This window comes from Neoarius graeffei, chromosome 23 (assembly GCF_027579695.1).
Source record: "Neoarius graeffei isolate fNeoGra1 chromosome 23, fNeoGra1.pri, whole genome shotgun sequence".
Lineage (NCBI taxonomy): Eukaryota > Metazoa > Chordata > Actinopteri > Siluriformes > Ariidae > Neoarius > Neoarius graeffei.
This window is the reverse complement of record NC_083591.1, coordinates 53,731,905-53,755,826: the sequence shown is the minus strand read 5'-3', so window position 1 is coordinate 53,755,826 and position 23,922 is coordinate 53,731,905. Positions and strand designations below refer to the sequence as shown.

Sequence of the window (23,922 nt, the reverse complement as noted above, 5' to 3'; positions counted from 1 at the left end):
TTTCTCTTTACAACAGTCTGTAAATGTCTGGGGACTGAGGAGACAAGTTGCTCAAGTTTAGGGATAGGAATGTTAACCCATTCTTGTCTAATGTAGGATTCTAGTTGCTCAACTGTCTTAGGTCTTTTTTGTCGTATCTTCCGTTTTATGATGCGCCAAATGTTTTCTATGGGTGAAAGATCTGGACTGCAGGCTGGCCAGTTCAGTACCCGGACCCTTCTTCTACGCAGCCATGATGCTGTAACTGATGCAGTATGTGGTTTGGCATTGTCATGTTGGAAAATACAAGGTCTTCCCTGAAAGAGACGTCGTCTGGATGGGAGCATATGTTGCTCTAGAACCTGGATATACCTTTCAGCATTGATGGTGTCTTTCCAGATGTGTAAGCTGCCCATGCCACACGCACTAATGCAACCCCATACCATCAGAGATGCAGGCTTCTGAACTGAGCGCTGATAACAACTTGGGTCGTCCTTCTCCTCTTTAGTCCGAATGATACGGCGTCCCTGATTTCCATAAAGAACTTCAAATTTTGAAGTACTCTGCCAACACTGTTTACAGTGCGGGTGGGGAGCTGTTGACCTCGACTGGGGACATTGTCGGGCGGTGGAAGGAATACTTTGAGGATCTCCTCAATCCCACCATCATGTCTTCCACTGAGGAGACTGAGGCTGATGACTCAGAGGTGGACTCGTCCATTACCCAAGCCGAAGTCACTGAGGTGGTTTGCAAGCTCCTCGGTGGCAAGGCACCGGGGGTGGATGAGATCCGCCCTGAGTATCTCAAGTCTCTGGATGTTGTGGGGCTGTCTTGGTTGACACGCCTCTGCAACATCGCGTGGCGGTCGGGGACAGTGCCTCTGGAGTGGCAGACTGGGATGGTGGTCCCTCTTTTTAAGAAAGGGGACCGGAGAGTGTGCTCCAATTATAGGGGAATCACACTTCTCAGCCTCCCAGGGAAAGTTTACTCCAGGGTACTGGAGAGGAGAATTCGACCAATAGTCGAACCTCAGATCCAGGAGGAACAATGTGGTTTTCGTCCTGGTCATGGAACACTGGACCAGCTCTATACCCTTCATAGGGTGCTCGAGGGTTCATGGGAGTTTGCCCAACCAGTCCACATGTGCTTTGTGGATCTGGAGAAGGCATTAGACCGTGTCCCCCGTGGTATTCTGTGGGGGGTGCTTCGGGAGTATGGGGTTTGGGGCTCTTTGCTAAGGGCTGTCCGGTCCCTGTACGAACGGAGCAGGAGTCTGGTTCGCATTGCCGGCAGTAAGTCAGACCTGTTCCCAGTGCATGTTGGACTCCGGCAGGGCTGCCCTTTGTCACCGGTTCTGTTCATAATTTTTATGGACAGAATTTCTAGGTGCAGCCAGGGGCCGGAAGGAATCCTGTTTGGGAACCACAGGATTTCATCTCTGCTTTTTACGGATGATGTTGTCCTGTTGGCTTCTTCAAACCAGGACCTTCAGCATGCACTGGGGCGGTTTGCAGTCGAGTGTGAAGCGGCTGGGATGAGAATCAGCACCTCCAAGTCCGAGGCCATGGTTCTCGACCGGAAAAGGGTGGCTTGCCCTCTCCAGGTTGGTGGAGAAGTCCTGCCTCAAGTGGAGGAGTTTAAGTATCTCGGGATCTTGTTCACGAGTGAGGGAAGGATGGAGCGTGAGATCGACAGGCGGATCGGTGCAGCCTCCGCAGTGATGCGGTCGCTTTACCGGTCCGTCGTGGTGAAGAAGGAGCTGAGCCAAAAGGCGAAGCTCTCAATTTACCGGTCGATCTACGTTCCGACTCTCACCTATGGTCATGAGCTTTGGGTAATGACAGAAAGAACAAGATCGCGGAAACAAGCGGCTGAAATGAGTTTCCTTCGCAGGGTGGCTGGGCGCTCCCTTAGAGATAGGGTGAGAAGCACAGTCACTCGGGAGGAGCTCGGAGTAGAGCCGCTGCTCCTCCACATCGAGAGGAACCAGCTGAGGTGGCTCGGGCATCTTTTTCGGATGCCTCCTGGACGCCTCCCTGGGGAGGTGTTCCAGGCATGTCCCCCCGGGGGGAGGCCCCGGGGAAGACCCAAGACACGCTGGAGGGACTATGTCTCTCGGCTGGCCTGGGAACGCCTCGATGTTCTTCCCGAGGAGCTGGCCGAGGTGTCTGGGGAAAGGGAAGTTTGGGCTTCCATGCTTAGACTGCTGCCTCCACGACCCGGTCCTGGATAAGCGGAAGAAGACGAGATGAGACTTCAAATTTTGATTCGTCTGACCACAGAACAGTTTTCCACTTTGCCACAGTCCATTTTAAATGAGCCTTGGCCCAGAAAAGACGTCTGTGCTTCTGGATCATGTTTAGATACGGCTTCTTCTTTGAACTATAGAGTTTTAGCTGGCAACGGCGGATGGCATGGTGAATTGTGTTCACAGATAATGTCCTCTGGAAATATTCCTGAGCCCATTTTGTGATTTCCAATACAGAAGCATGCCTGTATGTGATGCAGTGCCGTCTAAGGGCCTGAAGATCACGGGCACCCAGTATGGTTTTCCGGCCTTGACCCTTACGCACAGAGATTCTTCCAGATTCTCTGAATCTTTTGATGATATTATGCACTGTAGATGATGATATGTTCAAACTCTTTGCAATTTTACACTGTCGAACTCCTTTCTGATATTGCTCCACTATTTGTCGGCGCAGAATTAGGGGGATTGGTGATCCTCTTCCCATCTTTACTTCTGAGAGCCGCTGCCACTCCAACATGTTCTTTTTATACCCAGTCATGTTAATGACCTATTGCCAATTGACCTAATGAGTTGCAGTTTGGTCCTCCAGCTGTTCCTTTTTTGTACCTTTAACTTTTCCAGCCTCTTATTGCCCCTGTCCCAACTTTTTTGAGATGTGTTGCTGTAATGAAATTTCAAATGAGCCAATATTTGGCATGAAATTTCAAAATGTCTCACTTTCGACATTTGATATGTTGTCTATGTTCTATTGTGAATACAATATCAGTTTTTGAGATTTGTAAATTATTGTGTTCCGTTTTTATTTTCAATTTGTACTTTGTCCCGACTTTTTTGGAATCGGGGTTGTACTAATTTTATTTATTTTGATTTAATTTGTTTTTTTTTAATACTGTGGACTCACAGTAATTAGCTAATGCTGTTGTGGTCATGGTTTTATATATATATATATATATATATATATATATATATATATAAAATTTAAAAATACTTATTGTCTTGTAAATATTTACATTATTTATTTTTTATTAATTTTAGTACTGATGGCAAGACTAATAAAATAAAATATAATTTTTTAAATATAAATTAAGAAATTTTATTTTATTCAGACTATTTAGATCTAATCTAATCAGAAAAGCCCAAAATGTTCATGGCTCTAATTAAGCTCTTGTAACCCATCATGTATTTATTTTTATGCTTAACACTAGTGCTGTCACTAGTACGAGTCCTTTATCTATAAAATTAACGGGTTTACACTCCGAGTGCTCCTGCCTTTAATAAAGCACTCATGTTTATCAGTGGATCTGACAGCGAGCGCCGAACCCATCCCACGAAGATTTACAGAATTAGCTTTCCTTATTTAATTGCTCTTCTGTTCTTCTTCTCGTTTCATTTGATTTGTTATAAAGTAAGGAATAAAACACAATCTGATATGCTGTTCAAGGAAAACAATCAACAATGGATTGGTGTGATGAAGCAGAGTCAATCTCCTGTGCAAAAGTCTTAAGCACATGTAAAGAAATGCTGTAGAACAAAAATGGCTTAAAAAATAATGAAATGAAATGTTTTCAACATTAAAAAATACTATAAACAGTAAGCAGTAAGCCGTAATAAATGAAACAAAGTCAATATTTGGTGTGAGACGACCCTTTGCTTTAAAAAAAAACCATAGTAGTTTCAGGTCCAGTGAGTGCAGTTTTATGCGGAAATGAGCTGTAGGTTTTACTGAACATCTTACAGAACCAGCCACAGTTCTTCTGGACACTTTGACTGTCACACTCGCTTCTTCATTTTGTACCAAAACCCAGCAGCCTTCATTATGGTTTCTTTTTTAATCTGGAATGTAATATGCCGCTCAGATCACAGATACAATATTTTTTTCTGTAACATTTAATTTTGTACTGGAAAAAAACAGAACGTTCGGAACTCTAAAGTCGTCAAGTCAAGTTTATTTGTATAGCACTTTTAACAATAAACATTGTCGCAAAGCAGCTTTACAGAATTTGAATGACTTAGAATATGAGCTAATTTTATCCCTAATCTATCCCCAATGAGCAAGCCTGTGGCGACGGTGCCAAGGAAAAACTCCCTCAAACGACATGAGGAAGAAACCTCGAGAGGAACCAGACTCAAAAGGGAACCCGTCCTCATTTGGGCAACAACAGACAACATGACTATAACATTAACAGTCCTAACATAAAGTCAGCTTCGTTGATGCTATAAACCCCCCACTGACGGAAACCCGAGCACAAAACCGTTCACGACAACCGCAGTCCCAAAGTCAGCAAGTCAACTGCAGTCCCCAGCCACAAAAGCACCACTGCGTCCAGAGTCCAGAGCGTCCTCCAGGTGTGGCCCCACACGGGGCCGCCCTTCACATGAGCGATGCGATGAAACTCCAACCAGACACAGGGCACCAGGATGGATCAGGCAGGTCCGAGGAACAGAAGAGGTCAGCATCTCGATCCCAGGACCGACATGTAACTCAGAGGGACAGATTTTTTTTGGGGGGGGAGAGAGAGAGAGACAGAGACAGAGAGAGGGATGTTTTAATGTTAATGTTTAATGGTTTAATGTTTCAACTCGATAATGTAGAACTCATAAAATAGAAATCGATAACAAATATTGCATGAAAAACAAACAAACAGGGGGCCTAAGACTTTTGCACAGAACTGTGTATAAAACATCACGTCCCAAAATGTTTTATTCCTCTTACACCACAGCACGTTTTTTCAACTTATTAAAGAACATCACGTCACATGTTTTTAAAATCTTTTTTTATATATATTTACATTTAATGCACAGCGTTCTTTGCAACATTGCTTCCTGTTATCATTTATTTTATTCTTAAACAGCTATAGACATTATTGACATCGTTCCGTCACCAGCCTGACACTGGAGACTCCTTCAATGAATATTTAACAGTTACTTCACGAAATCGAGTCGTACACGAGCTGATAGCTGACTAGGCGCGTAGCTATTCTTAAATAGCTACATAATTCTTGGGGAAAAAAAACGTTCTTACTATCAAATACTTTTATTCCATAATTTGTTGCTTTTGTTTTTTTGTATTTTGGGGGGGTTTGTTTTTGAATAGTTTTTATTTCATCCTCGGTTGGTTCAGCAACATGCTCCGCCATTTTGTTTTTCTCTACTTGCTGTATATGAGCTGATATCCTAGTAGTAGAGTAGCCAATCAGAGCATGCGATTGCTCATATCCAGTGAATGTGGACAGAATAATAAATGAATATCTCCTTCCAGAAAATATCACCATAATACAACGTTTTATGTTTTTAAGCAGCAAATCTGTTTATTAGATTCTGATTATGTGAAGTGTCCACTCTACAAGTCCCTGTGAACCAGCTGTTACTATAGAAACTATAACATAAGCCTACTGTTATTAACTTGTGACCGATCAGCTTCCAGGATTCAACAGCTATGTGGTCGAAAGTGTAATAAAACATAAGAAACTACAGGTTTTAGCAGCAGCAGCAGCAGCAGTAGCGCATGTCTTTAGCCTGTAATCCGAACTAGAAATCATAGTCATGCCATCACATCAGGAATGCGGAGTATGAACTATTGGAGCCGGATAACATTTTCAAGGGGTTGAAATCCCTTTTGGCTACTTTATATAACCCGTCTGCTTTCTTTCATTCTTTCAACAGTCGTGGTACAAATAGCAGGGTAAGGTATATCTCTATATCTTTCTCTCTAATGTACGTTTTCATTACTTGGATCCAAGGGTTGGATTTGAGACCAGTCGTGTTTAGGTACATGTTTTGTTCTTTGCTATTGAGTTGAAGGAAAGAGATTAGACAAACTAATGTAGATTTCTACACTGAATGTACACTGGGTTATAAATCTAACCCGGAAAAGAAAAGTAAGAGCAGCTACTGTTATAAGGTGATATACTGCACTATTCTATCCACATTCACTGGATATGAGCAATCACACACTCTGATTGGCTACTCTACTACTAGGCTTTATGTAATGATCTGGAGAAGGTTTCCCAATAAGATTGCCTTTTAAGGTTAAAGAGCGAGTTTAAAGACACTCTTAAGCAACAAATGTTGACTCTGTACATGGTTTTCCCAAAATGCATTCCGAATGCTAAGAATGTATCTTTTTTTATTTTTCAAGAATTATTATTATTATAGGCGGCATGGTGGTGTAGTGGTTAGCGCTGTCGCCTCACAGCAAGAAGGTCTGGGTTCGAGCCCCGTGGCCGGCGAGGGCCTTTCTGTGTGGAGTTTGCATGTTCTCCCCGTGTCTGCGTGGGTTTCCTCTGGGTATTCCGGTTTCCCTCACAGTCCAAAGACATGCAGGTTAGGTTAACTGGTGACTCTAAATTGACCGTAGGTGTGAATGTGAGTGTGAATGGTTGTCTGTGTCTATGTGTCAGCCCTGTGATGACCTGGCGACTTGTCCAGGGTGTACCCCGCCTTTCGCCCGTAGTCAGCTGGGATAGGCTCCAGCTTGCCTGCGACCCTGTAGAACAGGATAAAGCGGCTAGAGATGATGAGATATTATTATTATTATCGTATTTTTCACAAATTGCTCCTGTCATTTCACCGGTTTATTTACATTCTAAGCAGAAATGATTTTGTCGGACATTTTGTATAAAGTTTTTATTTATCGAATTTGCAAAAAATAACAATAAAAATGCTCCGTTTTTCAAAATCCAGTGAACGTGGCTAGAATAAAACAGTTATTCCACTCAATCTCGTTGTACCTGGCTTATAGCCGACTCGGTGTATTGGGACATGAGTAGCACACGATGCGAGTCGCATCACAGTGAAGGGTGTGAACTTAAGAAGAAGAAGCCTTTATTTGTCACATGCACACTCAAGCATGGTGAAATTCATCCTCTGCAAACCCATCTGAAGCAGTGAACAGACGCACACACACCCAGAGCAGTGGGCAGCCACACTACAGCACCCGGGGAGCAGTCGGGGTTAGGTACCTCGCTCAAGGGCACTTCAGCCCAACCTCAGGCCATGGCTGCCCCATGTTAACCTAACCACATGTCTTTGGACTGTGGTGGAAACCGGAGCACCTGGAGGAAACCCATACAGACACGGGGAGAACATAAACTCCACACAGAAAGGCCCCCTGTCAGCCACTGGTCTCGAACCCAGAACCTTCTTGTTGTGAGGCTACAGTGCTAAAATGCACACTAAATGAAAACTTGTTTTGCAAAGACCAATAAGCTGTAGGGTTTATTTGTCATTGTTTTGCAAATGACTCAATTTTCTCTTTATTTCATTCTCCAGATGATGGTGTTTCAATACATTGAGGATAAAGATGTGTCCTATCAACTCATGTACGACTCGATTTTGTGGAATAATTGTTGAACATTGCAGAGCGCTTGAAAAGATTAATTAAACCCCTCACGCTACAGTTCCCTTTAGGTAAGTGTTACGGCATGAAAGCTGTTCCATTCTCACTTACTCCTAACACTTTGACTGGGCCGAGAGCCACTTAAATGGACATCCATTACCCACATCCTTCATTTCCAGGGTGAGTGGCCTGGCTCTAGTACTTGCACTCAAGTGGTACCACCCAGAGGAAAAGCCTGGAAGAGTTATAACCAACACCATGCTCGAAGCAGCAAGATGTTTGAGTGTAGCTGAATGAAGGCTGGCGTCGCAAAGATTTCACAGGCTTTAAAGAGGTGGCGAGTGCGACATGACGTCTATGAAAACAAGATACAGGGTGTTTCAAAAATTTTTATAGTATTTGAGATGTAAATATCCCAGAAACGACACAGTCTGGGCAAAGCAAACTGAACAGGCTTAATGTTGAGCAATATAAGATTTATTCCTCAAAATTTGAATGAGAAATTCAAAGGTATGAGGATTCCATGAACGATTTCACAAATTCTTGGACTTCTTGGGGCTTCGCAAGAGTTTTTTGCGAACCCGTTCGACCGTCTCTCTCTTCCGATGCTGGTGGTTGTCCAGATCCTTATACAGACAGGCTTCGTCTTTGAACTTTTTGTGCCATGTCCAAACCTGCATTGCAGTTGGTGCAGTTTTAGAGAATTCTCTCATAAACGCACACTGTACAGTCTTGTGGAACGCAACTGTGTTCGAGCGTACTCTAACACACAAAATGCCTTTTCTTTTCCAGTGAATGGCATTTCTATACCTCATCTCATCTCATTATCTCTAGCCGCTTTATCCTGTTCTACAGGGTCGCAGGCAAGCTGGAGCCTATCCCAGCTGACTACGGGTGAAAGGCGGGGTACACCCTGGACAAGTCGCCAGGTCATCACAGGGCTGACACATAGACACAGACAACCATTCACACTCACATTCACAGCTACGGTCAATTTAGAGTCACCAGTTAACCTAACCTGCATGTCTTTGGACTGTGGGGGAAACCGGAGCACCCGGAGGAAACCCACGCGGACACGGGGAGAACATGCAAACTCCGCACAGAAAGGCCCTCGCCGGCCACGGGGCTCGAACCCGGACCTTCTTGCTGTGAGGCGACAGCGCTAACCACTACACCACCGTGCCGCCCGCATTTCTATACCTAAAAGATTTTTTTTAAAAACCATTAAAAATAAAATGTTAACCTCTTTTCTACACATGCTGTTAAAATCTGAGGTCAATTGAACGAGAATTGGCAAAGTTATTAGATTGTGAAATGATATCAAATTTTTTGAAACACCCTGTACAACCAACTTCATGTGCTGATAAGATTGCGCAATGTCTGCTTGTTTGGTTTTGCATTGAATGGTCCATACATCAGACGCCAGCTTAACATCGTCTCCGCTTCATGTATACTGATGAGGCTCCTGTCAGTCCTGTCCAAGGAGGAATATGTTTTAACAGAAATTCTTTATCTATGATCAAAACAAGTATGTTAGAAACCTGTCTGACGTCTGCTCTTCCTTTAAAGGGGAACTGAAGTCATTTTTAAACTTGTTTTATTTCTTAATTAACATGTTATTCAATTACATTTTTGGTTTTAGTGACCTTATATCGTGACTCATATTGACAACTAATTGCAATTAAATATTATACTTATCGGCCTATTCGGTTTTTAGCCGTGTTGAATTTAGTTCGTTTGGTCCACGGCAGGCGTCGCTTATCCGCGCGATCTTCACAAGACTTGTGCGAGACTTCGAAACGTGAAGTGTCAGCCAGGTGTCAGTGCCGCCATTTTGAAAACTGTTTTCCAAACGAAGTATTGCACAAAAACGAGTTTAAATGACGATTACTGCCTACTTTTTTAAAGCTTTCCTGATTGCTATCAAAGCAAACAAAACTTCCGGCTTGATTACGTCAGCATTTGAAATTGGCCACGCGCATCTTTTGACGACGTTGGCAGATGTCGGTCGCTTTGATTTCCGCTGTACGTTTTACTTCCGTCCTACAATGTTTCGCACAGGTCTCAACGAATCTCGTTTACGCCCATTACTTCGACATATGTACTGATGTATTACAGAGCATATTTCAAACACATATAACTTGCTATAGCAGCGATAAAATAGCTATCAAACATGCATTCCTATATTTAATAAAATGAGATAAATAGAATTTTGATAATAAAAAATTTGCCTTCAGTTCTCCTTTAACAGGCTTGCCAAAAGCTAAAAAAAGAAGAGTTGACAAGTTGCCAAGTCACGATTTGCTCTGTTTTGGGAATGATTTCCTGTTTTCTGTCATCAAATTTCTCCTGGTAAATATCCTACAAGTCAAATTAGTGCACTACAATAAGCGCAAAAACCAACAAACAAAAAACGACAAGCTCCCTTGAAAAAGAAAAAGTTAAAAAAGAATAAACTTTAAGCCAATTCTGAGACCTTTCCTCCCAGTGTTTTAAATGTACGACTGATTTATAGCCCCTTCAGAGGTTGTCTCTGAGCACACAGCACAGCAATCTTCCAGAGTGACCTCCACAGCGCTGGAAGAACTCGCTTGAAATTGGGATAAACAGAATCCACACGTTGGATCACAACTCATCAGACTCCGAGTATACTCTATCAAGCGGACGAATCCGTTCATGAAAGGCCAATTAGCCTGACTTCAAAGTTGACTTTCCCTGGGCATTTCAAGTCCTGCCAGTGCTTTCATCTTGTCCTCTGCCCCCAGTGGGCTTTCGGCTCTTTAGTACGAGTCAGGAAGTCCTCGGGAACGCCTCTGCCTTTGGTGCACCACCACACTCTGGAACGCGTTAGCTAAGAAACAGGATACATGAAGCCTACCAGGTGCAGCAGTGGCAGGTGGTAAGCCTTTGAGTAAGATGTAGCACGTGAAATTGGAAGTGTTTTCTTGCACTACGTGATCATGATGTCATGTCAACAAGGAATGCTGAATGATGGCTGGGTAGAATAGTGACACAGTCCTCAGACTTCCCTTTCCTGCTGGATATACCCATTACATTTGTCAAACAAGCAAAGGAAAGCCTGGTTCACAGACGTTCTCAGACGTTCATGAGAAACTGCTGACCAGGGGTGTTTTTTGAGCCTGAGCACCGGCGTCACTGTCGGCCGTGTCGATCCATTAGTCCAGCGGCGAGAGAGGAAGTGATGCGGCCTGTCATTGTGTGGCCGGAGGAGGTGTCCCGAGGCTTGAAAGGAGGAAAGCGATGGCTCCGTGGGTCTTTCCCCCCTCCCTCCCTACGGCTATAATGTTTGGAGGGGAAAGTAGGAGGGGACTGTGGTGTTTTTTTTAGTTGGTGCAACATTAGTGTGTTTTTTGAGTGGAGGCAGGATCTGACAGGATCTGCTTAATGTCCTGCCTCCGAGGGTCGCGGCCTGACTTACGAATACAAACTTATCTTCCGTGCATCTGCCAGGCCGCCTGCGCAGTCAGTCTGTCTCCACTGCAGCCTGTGCACTTTTTCCTGCCAGTAGGAGGGAATGACAAGGGAAAAGAGATGCTTTGATGGAGGAGGGGTATGGGGTGGACAGAATGAGAAGCCGGAGATCCAGACCCTGCCAAGTGGCTGAGCTACATGGAAAACACGAGCCGCCTCCAGGGTAATGGGACCACTTCTGAATTTTGACAAACAAAAATAACTCCGGTGGCGGCGGCTGCGTACAGCCATTCTTCATGCACCACTTGCTCACTCAGACGAAATTCCCAGACGCCATACACACTCGTTCTGGAGCGATCTGACACATCAGTGAGGATAGCTCATTTGCTCTCCTGTTACCCAGCGAGGATGAAATTCAATAATTCGGGTTCTGCCTCTCATATTTATCATCCTTTCTCTCTGTGGATGCAGGCAAGCTTCGAGCGACCAATTATTCAGGCCCCATTGCTTGGATCGTTTCGAAGTTTCAAGCACAGTGTGATTAGATTCCCATGACCTAATGCATTGTAGAATTCTTTGGAACGGAGCTTAATGTTTTCTTCTACACTTTTCCCTTTTTTTCACTCATCCCCTTCTCCTCCCACCCTTTTCACACCAGAACACATGAACACAGACCGTGCCAGACCAGGAGAAAATGGCAGCTTCATCTGAGATCCGATGTGATGAGATGTGAGCAGTGCTGATCATTCAAATCACGACATGAGGTTTGATTAAAACCCATTAAACATTAAAGCGTGATGCCACAATTGAGGTGGCGTTTATTTCACACCGATATTACACTTACAGATATGTATACGGCATTTCAGACACACGTAAAGTCCTTCATGTCAACTTTGGTGCCTGTTTCAGATAAATAAATCAAAACATTAATAAAATCTACAAATCCTACAGCACTCTATAAAACCTCTATAGTACTATTTCACCTTGAATCACAAACACACTTAAAAAAAAATCATTATTATTTGGATAAATGCATGAATCTGTTTAGCATCTTGTTCTCGAAACATTAATTTTCTCAGGTTGTCCATTATAGAGGATAAAAAAATATACATTTTACCTCATTTACTCAACTCTGTTACCGGAAATATTTAAAATGTCCCATATTCAATATGTTCATCCAAATTTCCCGATGACCCTCGGAAAAAGAAAAGTAAGTTTTCTCATTCTTTTTCATTTGTTTATTTTCAATGATATTGTAATATTGACTCATAAGGTCACTTCGAAACTATTTGGTAAGATACAGATTTAAAGTATATTATTAATGAAAAAATATATATATATTTTTTTTTTTGCGGTCCAAATCTTGCGCTCTGATTGGCTGGCGAGCGGGTCCGTATCCTATGGTACGGACCCCAGTTACAGACCCCAGTTACGGACCTCTGGCGACTCACTCGTTCACAACAACAACAAACATAGTAGCATTTTTTGTCAACATTTATCTTTTTTTATAAGATTTATTTATAAGATTATCAAAAAATTTTGGCAGCATTTCTCAGGAGAATAGCATTAATTTTACAGCATGGACAGCGATAGCGACAGTGTTCACAGCGAAAGTGAGTTTTACTACCCTGAGGAAGAAGAAATAAAAGAAAACATTTCAGGAGAAAGCTAAAACCTGTAATTTGCTAACGCCGAGCAAAAACATGGCTGAATCCTGAATATCTCCTATTTGTATAAATAGAGGACTACATAGGCGGCAAAATGTAGTTTTTTTCCTGCCATGGAAGTGCACTTGTATACCGAGGAGGAAGCCATTTGCATTACAGCCGTGAATGAGGATTCAAAATGGCGGCTCGGCTCGGTTTTCCCTTTCGGGCGCTCTCGTTTTCTGTTAGAATTTGGTAAAGAAAAAATAAATATATTATTTACTAGCTTAAGGTCGGTCCGTATCGTGAAATACCATGACCTCGGTCAGTACTTTCAAGACCTTGGTCACGGTATTTCACGTTACAGACCTCCCAGCTGGTAAATAACATATATATACTACATCTTGTAAGTAAATTAAAATTATTTTTATTATTCTATCCACATTCACTGGATATGAGCAATCATGCGCTCTGATTGGCTACTCTACTACTAGGATATCAGCTCATATACCGTGAGTAGAGAAACACAAAATGGCGGTGCGTGTTGCTGAACCAATCAAGGATGAAATAAAAACTCTACTCGAAAACAAAACCACAAAAAATACAAAAAACTAAAAGCAACAAAATATGGAATTAAAGTATTTGATGGTAAGAATGTGTCTTTTTTATTTTTCAAGAATTATTATTATTATTATTATTATTATTATTATTATTATTATTATAACATTTTTCACAAATTGCTCCTGTCATTTCACCTGTTTGTTTACATAGTTCACTTTTAAGCATGAAAATTTGTTGAATTTGTTTAGAATGGTTCAAAAGATCAAAGGAGTTTGAAAATTACATCACTGAAATGTCCAAGCAAGAATTAAATAAATGTCTAAAGCTATTCTATACCTCGGCATGACAGCAAGACGGCACTTTCTACAAAGAAAACAACACTAAAGTCAATTCGTGCAGCTGTCGATAGGTTTTTAAGAAGTCCGTCGAAGTGGAAATGATTTTGTCGGACGTTTTGTGTAAAGTTTTTATTTATCAAATTTGAAAAAAATTAAAATAAAAATGCTCTCTTTCCCAAAATCCAGTGAATGTGGATAGAATAAAAGAGTTATTCCACTCAATCTCATCGTACATGGATTATAGACAACTATCAGCTGGTATACAACTTGATTTCGTGGAATAACTGTTAAATATTATGTCCTTAATGTCTTTATATCATTGGCAAGGATCACATTTTGTTTGTTTTTGTGTTAGCTGTGTGCTAATAAATCTGGATACTTTCAACCCATTTAAAAGCAAAATTAAGCCTTATAAATATGAAACCTTATAAAAATTGGATTGTTTGCCAAAATAAATGGTTGAATGCATGTTTTACTAAATCAATTAATAATAATAATAATAATAATAATAATAATAATCTCATTATCTCTAGGGGCGGCACGGTGGTGTAGTGGTTAGCGCTGTCACCTCACAGCAAGAAGGTCCAGGTTCAAGCCCCATGGCCGGCGAGGGCCTTTCTGTATGGAGTTTGCATGTTCTCCCCGTGTCCGCGTGGGTTTCCTCCGGGTGCTCCGGTTTCCCCCACAGTCCAAAGACATGCAGGTTAGGTTAACTGGTGACTCTAAATTGAGCGTAGGTGTGAATGTGAGTGTGAATGGTTGTCTGTGTCTATGTGTCAGCCCTGTGATGACCTGGCGACTTGTCCAGGGTGTACCCCGCCTTTCGCCCGTAGTCAGCTGGGATAGGCTCCAGCTTGCCTGCGACCCTGTAGAACAGGATAAAGCGGCTGACAAGTCGCCAGGTCATCACAGGGCTGACACATAGACACAGACAACCATTCACACTCACATTCACACCTACGCTCAATTTAGAGTCACCAGTTAACCTAACCTGCATGTCTTTGGACTGTGGGGGAAACCGGAGCACCCGGAGGAAACCCACGCGGACACGGGGAGAACATGCAAACTCCGCACAGAAAGGCCCTCGCCGGCCACGGGGCTCGAACCCGGACCTTCTTGCTGTGAGGCAACAGCGCTAACCACTACACCACCGTGCCGCCCCCAATAATAATAATAATAAAGTTTGGGTTTTGAAGAGTTAGAAGATCTAAAAGGTACCGCAACTATGCAATCAACTAAAAAAGAAAAGAAAAAAGGCTTTGTGTGTGTGTGTGTGTGTGTGTGATATTTACTCACTTAAATAAAAGGACATCTCAGAACCATACTGAATGTAAGTCATACGTGGCTTGCTTCCAACTGACATCATGGGATTAAAATGATTTAGGACGAACAAATAATATCAGAAACCTTTCACATGACAAGAGTGGGGGAAAAAAACACATCTAAAGTCTGTTTAGAGAACTTTTCATACTTTTCCTTTCATGGGTTTTTAGGGATTTTTCTGAAATTAGAACTCAGTTTCGAATTGCATATTTGTTTGTTTGGTTTTTTATGCTATCTCGGCCTAATTTCAAGTCTAGAGCATGGACCTGCGAGCATAAACACTAAGTGTTTGAGGACTCAAAAACCAATTTACCATCAGGAACTAAAATTTTTCCTGATATGTCTGTTTCTTTTGTGAATATTTCTTGTGATTTAAATTTTACTGGAGGATTTTGTTATGATCAGTAATTACACTTAAAGAATTTGGGTATATTTAGTAGCTCTGCACGAGGGCTGGGTAATATGGTGATATAATATCAATATCAATGTTCTGTATTTTGTATTTTCTACATTGTACAACATTCATGAAGACATCAAACTCTGAAATAACATCAGGAACATATGTGGAATTATGTGGCCAGTAAAAAGTGTAAAAAAAAAAAAGTTTGATATTTTAGATTCTTCAAAGGATCCACTGTTTACCTTGATGACGCTTTACACACTATTGGTGTTATCTTAACCAGCTTCATGAGGTCGTCACCTGGAATGCTTTTCAATTAACAGTTGTGCCTCGTCAAAAATTAATTAGTGGATGAGTTTCTTGCCTTCTTAATGTGTTTGAGATCAAACAATCATCATCATCATCATCATCATATTCCCTTTGTGGAGTGTCCTCCTCAGGGTGCTTCTGTCTTGGTAGGAAGAATCCTATCGAGCAGTTGCAAGAAGCCTGATTTATCCATCATTGTACATCTTATCTGTTCTGTGTCTAAACCCAAAAGTTTTTCAAATTTTGACCACTTAGAAGATCTTGTGTCAAACAATAGTTGTTTTGGGAGTTCATCGTTGTCTATAGAGAGCGTGCACGTGACGTCACAAGGTCACGTGATATTTGTTTATCTGCCATCTTGGACGGCATGGCCGCGCATAGAACTTAGACGAACCCGTTCTAAATATCAAGTGTGTGGGAGTAGATCTTTCGAGAATGGTTTTATCTTGTTCAGCATTTGGTTGTACCAATAGACAGGGCCGAAAGGAGGGCCTGTCATTTTATAGATTCCCCGCAGACGAGGAGAGACGCGCAAAATGGGTGTCCGCTGTGCGAAGAGAAAACTGGTACCCCAGTTCTACTGTACCAGCCGAATTTGTAGTGAACACTTCATATCAGGTAGGTGTAATCTTCTAATTCAATACTCCTAGTACATCTGTTAAGTTGATTTTCGGATTGAATGATAGCTGCATACTTAGAAACTAGACAGGACAGTGTTTGTGGCCGTCAGTCCACTTGATCTCTAACATTTAAAATGGCTATGCCGAGCCCTACTACCCTGGCCTAGTCTATGACAATGTTTTATCTTTTTGGCTTATATATGCCTTTGAAAGGCCAATCCATAGTAGGGATGGCGAAAACTAAAAAAAATCTTGACCGACCACCGAGCCTCAGTAGCCGGTTAAAGTCGGTTAACCTATGAGTTTAAACAGGGATGCAAACGGCAGATGCCGCCTTTTTCACGGCTGAATCGTGCAGATCCGATTTTTTTTTTTTTAGGGGGGGCGTTGGAGTGTCTGAATAATTTCATCAGAGTAAATTCTGTATTAAAATTACTAAATAAGCAAATGCTGTTACAGTCCATGAAACATAGGAAGTATAAAAAGAAAACAGTAAATCAGAAAGCTGCCCACGTTTTCGCGGAAGCTGCACAAAATGTGCGCAGCTTTCTGATTTACTGCTTTCTTCTCATACTTTAGAGTTTAGATTTCAAACATTCTTACGATAAAACATCCTGCATAGTCTCTTTATGATAAACGTCTTAATGCCACTTACCCGTGAGGTTATCAAGTAGACATTCTTCTTCGGAACCTTCCAGAGGTATAGTTGGGATACCCATCCCACAACAAAATATTTATAAGCTTCCAGGCTCTTGTAAGCTTTGAGGGCTTTGCCAGTGTAACACGATTCACGATTAACAAGAAAATTGTAAATGTCGTGGTAGGCCAGATCGGGCAAATCGCCAGCACCGCAGCTCCGAATTTCCCTGAACAAGGATTGCGGCAAGTTGTACGGATCTGCAATCCCCAACCTGGAACACTTTTCCACGTAACGCTGCCTCACGTCACCTTCAAGATGCTGAACAAACTTAGACAAGTTATCGCGTGATGTAGATGGGGTATTTTCCGAATTTTCTTGGGGATTACTCCCTGGATCCATTACGCTTGCGCAAGGTAAACTATCCTGAAGCCGTCCAATATGGCGGAGTACACACGTGCGGGTCACGTGACTGCACGTCCTCTATACAACGTATGTGTGCAACATATCTTAATTGCTGTTTATGGCAGAATAGTTTAATGGGAAGGGTCTTTGTTTTCTCACATAGTTCCACATTTGATATTTCAAAGCTCCAGTCTATCTCTCCCCTGACATCTTTATCTTGATTATTCCTATCAGGTGCGTTTTTATGCTTAAATCCACATTTTACAGAGGAGGCCATGCCATACAACTTCAATTTTACTCATTTCTCATGCATTTAAAAGTAGTAGTAAATAGTAAATAATAACAAGACCATCAATGACAGCGTAGCTCATTCTGGTTCCATCTAGTCCAGAAGGAACAATCTAAAGTGGGACACCTTGCGCAATAAATGTCGCAAGCTATATACACAAGCTATATATAGAAGCGATATCCACCCTATTGGAATACCGACCTATTTGCCAGAAAGAATCCAAAATGGCGAGGAATTGACCAAGAAGAAGCGATTTTTGTTGAACTGCTGTTGAGTTAAAGCTTAATCAGCCCGTAACTTCATTAATAATTGTAATTAAGCAAATCTGGGTAGAAGTTCTATGCACCCTAGGTACCCCTACCTTCATGCCAGAAAGAATCAAAACTAGTGAAGAATTGATGGAGAAGAAGCGATTTGTGTGGAAACTGCTTGTTAGGGATTGATTAATTACTCCATATCTTCATTATTAATTGCAATTATGCAAATTTGTGTAGAAGCTACGTATATGCACCCCAGACAGACCTACCTTCCTGCCAAAAAGAATAAAAATCAGTGAAGAATTGAGAGAGAAGAAGCGATTTTCATGAAATGTGGACGCCGCCGGACGGACGACACATAATGGCATAAACTCATCACCTGTCGGCCAGATGAACTAATAATACAGTATAAATACCTCTATTTACACCACACCACAGCTATCATAATCCATGCATATTATGTTAAGAACTGAACAACTAAGTAAAGAGAAACAACATTCATCATTACTTTAAGACATGAAGTGTCTTTTAATGAATAAAAATCTCATGTAATGTCTTTAAGTATCATGATAAGATTTTTTTTTTTTCAAAATTGCACATGAGCAATTCACACTTCTAACTGCATTATAGATACTAAAAAGCTTAACCATATGCTCTGAGGCTCTGACTCCAGTATTTTGTAGGTGATTAACCTGGAGTTCAGCATGTAGAACACAGGAACGTCATACAAGGCTCGGAAAGGGCACGTGTTTCATGTGGTGAAATACAAGCAGGATAAGTCTGTAGCTCAAGCGATGTCCAAAAGCTCCACTAAACAAAGATACAGCTTTATCCTCCACTGCTAGTCTTAGAGGGAAAAAAACACAAATTCCCAACAAATGACCACCGAAATGCCTTCGGGCTTTTCTGATTGGGAAAGTTGAATTACAACCCCGATTCCAAAAAAGTTGGGACAAAGTACAAATTGTAAATAAAAACGGAATGCAATGATGTGGAAGTTTCAAAATTCCATATTTTATTCAGAATAGAACATAGATGACATATCAAATGTTTAAACTGAGAAAATGTATCATTTAAAGAGAAAAATTAGGTGATTTTAAATTTCATGACAACAACACATCTCAAAAAAGTTGGGACAAGGCCATGTTTCCCACTGTGAGACATCCCCTTTTCTCTTTACAACAGTCTGTAAACGTCTGGGGACTGAGGAGACAAGTTGCTCAAGTTTAGGGATAGGAATGTTAACCCATTCTTGTCTAATGTAGGATTCTAGTTGCTCAACTGTCTTAGGTCTTTTTTGTCGTATCTTCCGTTTTATGATGCGCCAAATGTTTTCTATGGGTGAAAGATCTGGACTGCAGGCTGGCCAGTTCAGTACCCGGACCCTTCTTCTACGCAGCCATGATGCTGTAATTGATGCAGTATGTGGTTTGGCATTGTCATGTTGGAAAATGCAAGGTCTTCCCTGAAAGAGACGTCGTCTGGATGGGAGCATATGTTGCTCTAGAACCTGGATATACCTTTCAGCATTGATGGTGTCTTTCCAGATGTGTAAGCTGCCCATGCCACACGCACTAATGCAACCCCATACCATCAGAGATGCAGGCTTCTGAACTGAGCACCGATAACAACTCGGGTCGTCCTTCTCCTCTTTACTCCGAATGACACGGCGTCCCTGATTTCCATAAAGAACTTCAAATTTTGATTCGTCTGACCACAGAACAGTTTTCCACTTTGCCACAGTCCATTTTAAATGAGTCTTGGCCCAGAGAAGACGTCTGCGCTTCTGGATCACGTTTAGATACGGCTTCTTCTTTGAACTATAGAGTTTTAGCTGGCAACGGCGGATGGCACGGTGAATTGTGTTCACAGATAACGTTCTCTGGAAATATTCCTGAGCCCATTTTGTGATTTCCAATACAGAAGCATGCCTGTATGTGATGCAGTGCCGTCTAAGGGCCCGAAGATCAAGGGCACCCAGTATGGTTTTCCGGCCTTGACCCTTACGCACAGAGATTCTTCCAGATTCTCTGAATCTTTTGATGATATTATGCACTGTAGATGATGATATGTTCAAACTCTTTGCAATTTTACACTGTCGAACTCCTTTCTGATATTGCTCCACTATTTGTCGGCGCAGAATTAGGGGGATTGGTGATCCTCTTCCCATCTTTACTTCTGAGAGCCGCTGCCACTCCAAGATGCTCTTTTTATACCCAGTCATGTTAATGACCTATTGCCAATTGACCTAATGAGTTGCAATTTGGTCCTCCAGCTGTTCCTTTTTTGTACCTTTAACTTTTCCAGCCTCTTATTGCCCCTGTCCCAACTTTTTTGAGATGTGTTGCTGTCATGAAATTTCAAATGAGCCAATATTTGGCATGATATTTCAAAATGTCTCACTTTCGACATTTGATATGTTGTCTATGTTCTATTGTGAATACAATATCAGTTTCTGAGATTTGTAAATTATTGCATTCCGTTTTTATTTACAATTTGTACTTTGTCCCAACTTTTTTGGAATCGGGGTTGTAGACTCGCACTCTTGTGCTGTTGTTGCAGTTCTTTTCCCTCGTCCGTGATCCACACAGTGAATTACTGTAATCATTACACACCGCCAAATCTAATTTGGAGCCACTTAAATCAAAATGTCACAACTTCACAATTTACGGTACACCAAGGTGAGATACATCTGTGCAAACATTTCAAACAGAGAGCTCAAAGAGAACGAAGGGAGGAGCCTGCTATGTGCATTGACTTAGCGCTGTTAATTATGTCAGAATTCGGTTGGAAGAAACGAAGAGAGAGAGAGAGAGAGAGAGAGAGTTGTGAAATAGGAGTGTTCAGGCATACATTCTGTTCTGTTCTGGAGGCGTCTCCTGAGGCTTGCAGCACCGCTCAGTTCCAGCAGGTGCCAGGCACGGTGAGAAGCTCCAGCTCTGCGCTGCTGACCCTGCACGGCCTGAGTTGTGATGGATTCTCTCATCTCCTTCCCCCTACAGTTACACCTCTTCTCGGCAAGGAGCGAAGGATGGGCTGGATGTGCATACCCCTATTTATTGCTGTAAATTCGTGTGTGTGTGTGTGTGTGTGTGTGTGTGTGTGTATGCCAAAAGATTTCTCAGATAAAATGCTGGAGGGAGTTGGTTTCTAAAAGGCATAAAGGTTTTCTGTAATATACACGATTTAGAAAGGAGAAGAGGGAAGAAGGATGGATGACGACCTGATCTTGTGAAACACATATGGCTGTTTCAGAGCATAAACATCAGGGGTTACTTAAGTTCAAAAGAGGTAACCATGAAGGGAACAACAACCAGGAACTTCATGAAGCACTTTATCCTGGTCAACGTTGTTATGGATACGAATCTATCCCAGAACACTGGGAACAAAGCAGGAATACAGTACACCCTGAATGGGACACCAGGCACTGCACACATAAATATTCACACCTAGGACTATCCATTAGGTGTAGATGTATCCAATCCACCTCCTGATATGTTTTTGGGAGGTTGGAGGAAACTGGAGAATCCAGAGGAAACCCATATGGACATAGGGAGAACTGTGAAAGTCAGTAACCCATAGAGTAACCCAAGCTCAGGATGGAAATTGGAATTGTAGACGCGACCAGGAGCTATTAATTTCCTCGGATGTGAAATGTTGTCAATTCTATATCGATACACCAGGATGGATCAACGTCTATGAGCAACAGCTAACATCCATCCATCCATTATCTGTAGCCACTTATCCTGTACAGGGTCGCAGGCAAGCCGGAGCCTATCCCAGCTGACTATGGGTGAGAGGCGGGGTACACCCTGGACAAGTCGCCAGGTTATCGCAAGGCTGACACAGAGACAAACAACCATTCACGCTCACATCTATGGTCAATTTAGAGCCACCAGTTAACCTAACCTGCATGCCTTTGGACTGTGGGGGAAACCGGAGCACCCGGAGGAAACCCACACAGACATGGGGAGACATGGGCTTGAACCCAGGACCTTCTTGCTGTGAGGCGACAGCGCTAACCACTACACCACCATGCCACCCAATAGCCACGGGCGCAGATAGAGGGGGGGACAGGTGGGATTCGTCCCACCCAGATTTAAATTCACCTCGTTCGGTCCCCCCCACTTATAGGGAGGAAAAAACGTCTATGCTGTCTTTCTTTGCATAAGGCAAACCTCACGGAAAAATCAAAAGACTAATTACCATTCAGTTTATTGAGGTGCACGGCAGTGTATACATAGTTGCAACAACTCACATAAAACAAAACAAAGGCTGATATTCGGTTGGTTGAGCTGCGCAGACTGCACAGGTTGCGAGCTCGAGCTTGGTTGCTATGGTAACCCACAACAAATTTGACAGGCATATCGGGGTTGGGGTTGGTTTGCTGGCAGCTTTGTCCCCCCCAGTTTTTTGTCCCCCCAGTTCAAAAAAACGTATCTGCGCCCCTGCCAATAGCTAACAATTAGCTATCATTATTATTATTATTGCCTTAAACTGACAGCATCTATCATTTGGTGTGAAACCACAAATATTTTGGGCCTTATTTTATAAAATATTTAATTAATATTGGTTGGCTGGTGTTGAGTGGTATATCAGATATATTCCAGCTAGCATGATACTGAACAAGTCAAAGACGAGTAGCTGAATGGAATATACCTGATAGACCATGAAAAAAAAGCCAGTCAATATTATTATTATTATTATTATTATTATACTACATACACATTCCTTTTGGGTGTTCAACTCGTCTTTCTCTTTCAAAATTCCCTCAAAATCTTCCGTTTTTTTAACTAAGCAAACCTGGCGGCCATGTTTGTTTACAAATTGTCACAGTCACTCGCTAGCGTGGAAGTTTTGTCTCTGACATGTGACGTCATGTTATCTTGACAACCATGCAATATCATAAACCATATTCAACGCTCATTCTCCATTGGGTAGAGGGACATAATACATGTAGGATAAGCGATATGCTAACAATATTGCATGCTATCAAACCAAAGGAATAAAATCCCCTAGAAGGGACTAGAACACATTTTTATTCCATTGAAAAAGTGTCTTGTACCGGTATGTTTAATAATAAAATATGTTTTACTGTGAACATAGCTAGCTAGAAGTTCCAGTAGCACTTATTTTCTTCTTTCTTGTGTGTACTAGGTTTCAATAAATGCCAATCAGCCATAAATTTCCAAGTGCATCCACAACACAGCTGATTTGCATTTAGCCACACCCACCATATTCCATAAAAGGCAAACATTACAGATAGCCGTGTGCTAAACCTTCCAGTAATGCAACTCAGCCACTGCACTTCAGTGCATCATCTTTTTATATGGTGCCATTATTTTTTCTCTTACTTGTCGTAATTTATGGCCTTGTTCTGGATTGCTTTATTTCAATTCATTAAATGATTTAAACTCAACAGTGCGATATTTCATTACCAAGTTTCCTACACTATATTGCCAGAAGTTTGTGGACACCTTTTTTGAGCCTCCCATTTTTTTTTCCCCCAGATTTTTTCCTCTTTGCTCCACGCTTCTGGGAAGGCTTTCCACTAGATTTTGGGGCGTGGCTGTGGGGATTTGTGTTCATTCAGCTACAAGAGCATTAGTGAGATCAGGCACTGATATTGGGAGGTTGAGGAGGCTCCAGTTCCAGTTCCAGTGCATCCCAAAGGTGTTCACTGGGGTTGAGTTCAGTCAGCGTTCTGTGTGTGCAGGACACTTGAGTTCTTCCACTCCATTCATGACAAACCATGTTTTCCTGGAGCTCACTTTACAGGGTACGGGGCATTGTCATTGTCATGCTGGAACACGTTTGCGCCTCTTAGTTCCAGTGAAGGGAAACTGGAAAGCTACAGGAGTTAGCTTTTAACTGATTACAATCAGTGTGGTCATCCATATCATTTTGTATCTCCACCAATGTTAGACTGTATCTTGCAATTGTCATACAACCCCAATTCCAAAAAAGTTGGGACAAAGTACAAATTGTAAATAAAAATGGAATGCAATGATGTGGAAGTTTCAAAATAACATATTTTATTCAGAATAGAACATAGATGACATATCAAATGTTTAAACTGAGAAAATGTATCATTTAAAGAGAAAAATTAGGTGATTTTAAATTTCATGACAACAACACAT

The 23,922-nt window shown here is 41.9% G+C and overlaps 1 protein-coding gene across 1 annotated transcript in view; it reads left to right on the top strand.

Moving 5' to 3' along the window:
• The first annotated feature begins 11,655 nt into the window (after window positions 1-11,655).
• The window catches only part of cables1 (Cdk5 and Abl enzyme substrate 1), a 105,984-nt gene continuing 93,717 nt past the window's right edge, over window positions 11,656-23,922 (top strand). Inside the window, exon 1 of the mRNA XM_060906414.1 lies at window positions 11,656-11,761. Within this exon, the coding sequence (XP_060762397.1) occupies window positions 11,757-11,761 (5 nt within the window). The 5' untranslated portion in view covers window positions 11,656-11,756. The remainder of the gene's footprint in view (window positions 11,762-23,922) is intronic.